This window comes from Nicotiana attenuata, unplaced genomic scaffold (assembly GCF_001879085.1).
Source record: "Nicotiana attenuata strain UT unplaced genomic scaffold, NIATTr2, whole genome shotgun sequence".
NCBI classification, from domain to species: domain Eukaryota; kingdom Viridiplantae; phylum Streptophyta; class Magnoliopsida; order Solanales; family Solanaceae; genus Nicotiana; species Nicotiana attenuata.
Window position 1 is genome coordinate 107,368 of NW_017671956.1, and position 1,701 is coordinate 109,068.

The 1,701-nt window shown below is 40.2% G+C and overlaps 1 protein-coding gene across 1 annotated transcript; it reads right to left on the minus strand.

Moving 5' to 3' along the window:
* Window positions 1-719: 719 nt before the first annotated feature.
* LOC109211041 lies at window positions 720-1,270 on the minus strand. The gene is made up of 2 exons (XM_019374542.1): window positions 1,195-1,270; window positions 720-1,069 (listed from the first exon to the last, which is right to left on the minus strand). Exons 1-2 carry the CDS (start codon window positions 1,268-1,270, stop codon window positions 720-722), a joined length of 426 nt encoding a protein of 141 aa, XP_019230087.1.
* Window positions 1,271-1,701: the final 431 nt, after the last annotated feature.

Genomic DNA, 1,701 nt, shown 5'->3' on the forward strand with positions numbered 1-1,701 from the left:
TTTCTCTGCTAAGGCATTCTTTTCCTTTTTCAGGTTCTCTATTAGTTCTTTCAAATCGACTACAACGACTACTAAGTCATCTCTAGTTTGTTCAGCTTCCCCTAATTCCATAGTTAATGCATCTTTATCATTGATGAGACTATGGGCATGACTCAATTAGCACATTTGCTAATGACATAAGCTTTTTAGGAAAGTAAGATTTCATATTTCTCTGAACATCCAGAAAGTTTACCTCATCGCCGTCGTTATCTTCATCGTCATCAGATTGAGCCATTAGAGAAAAGATTGAATCATACTCAGTTGTTTCATTTTCCACTACCATCACTACCACCATGGTCGTCTTCTTCTTCAGATTCGCTGGATGAGTCTCCCCATGCAGCAAGAACTTGCTTTACAACATTGCCAGCATCATTCTTCCTCTTGTAGCGTTTGTCAGGAACCTAGTTCCTCTTGGCTGCTTTGTGAAAGTTGTTATTGTACTGATGTTGCTTTAGGAGGGGCAATCCTTGATGAAGTGTCCTGGCTTGCCATTTATGGCATAGATCATAATTTTTTGGCTTTCTAGAACTTCCCCTTTTTGGAATGCCACCATTCCTGCAAACCATCTTCTAGAATCTTCTTGTCAAGTAGGCCATGTCCTCGTCTTCACTGCTTGAGTCATTGCTATCCGTCTTGAGGACCAAGTTCTTTTCCCTCTTGGGCTCTCTTCTTTCAGTGTCCTACTTCTTCTTCGTTTCATAGCTTTTCAAGTTTCCAAGAAGTTCATCCATGGTCAGTGTCCGCAAGTCCTTAGCCTCTATAATGGTGTTAACTTTGCTTTCCCAAGAACTGGGCAGTACACTAAGGATTTTTCTAACAAGCTTGTTTCTCGGAATACTTTCACCAAGAGAGTGAAGCTCATTGATAATGGAGGTGAATCGAGTATGTATATCGTGGATGGATTCATCATCTTTCATTCTGAAAAGCTCATATCCAGTTGTGACCATATCAATCTCGGACTGCTTCACCTGAGTTATTCCCTCGTGGGCTGTCTGAAGTGTCTCCCATATCTCTTTTGCTGATTGACATGCTGATATCCTATTATATTCATTAGGACTAATGCCACAAAAAGGATTTTCTTGGCACGAAAGTTCTTTTCTATGGCTTTTCTATCAGTGTTATTGAATTCTTTCCTGGTCTTGGGGATGACTGCACCTGATTCACCAAGATTCTTGGTAGGGACAAAGGGTCCGTCACATATAACATTCCAGAGCTCAGAATCTTCAGCCATGATGAAGTCGTGCATCCTCGTTTTCCACCATCCATAATATTGTCCATTGAACCTAGGTGGTCTGTATGTAGACTGGCTTTCTTCGAAGTTTGGAGGAGCAGCCATGAGGATCCTTTCTAGGTGTTAACCTGATAGAAAGAACCCGCTCTGATATCAATTAATAGAATATAAGGGTCCACTAAACTCTATAGAGAACCAGGTTCTCTATCAGATTCAACAGTACACGCACTCACATGCACGACAATAAATAAATGACAAGAGGAATTTTACGTGGAAAATTCCTAGCTCAACGGGATTAAAAACCACGACTTACCCTTGTAGGATTTCAACTTCACTACTGAGCAACTTTTAGATTACAACCTATGCAATCTAAGAATAAACTCTTAATCACTCACTAACTTGTAATACTTTATTACAAGCCACTTTGCAAT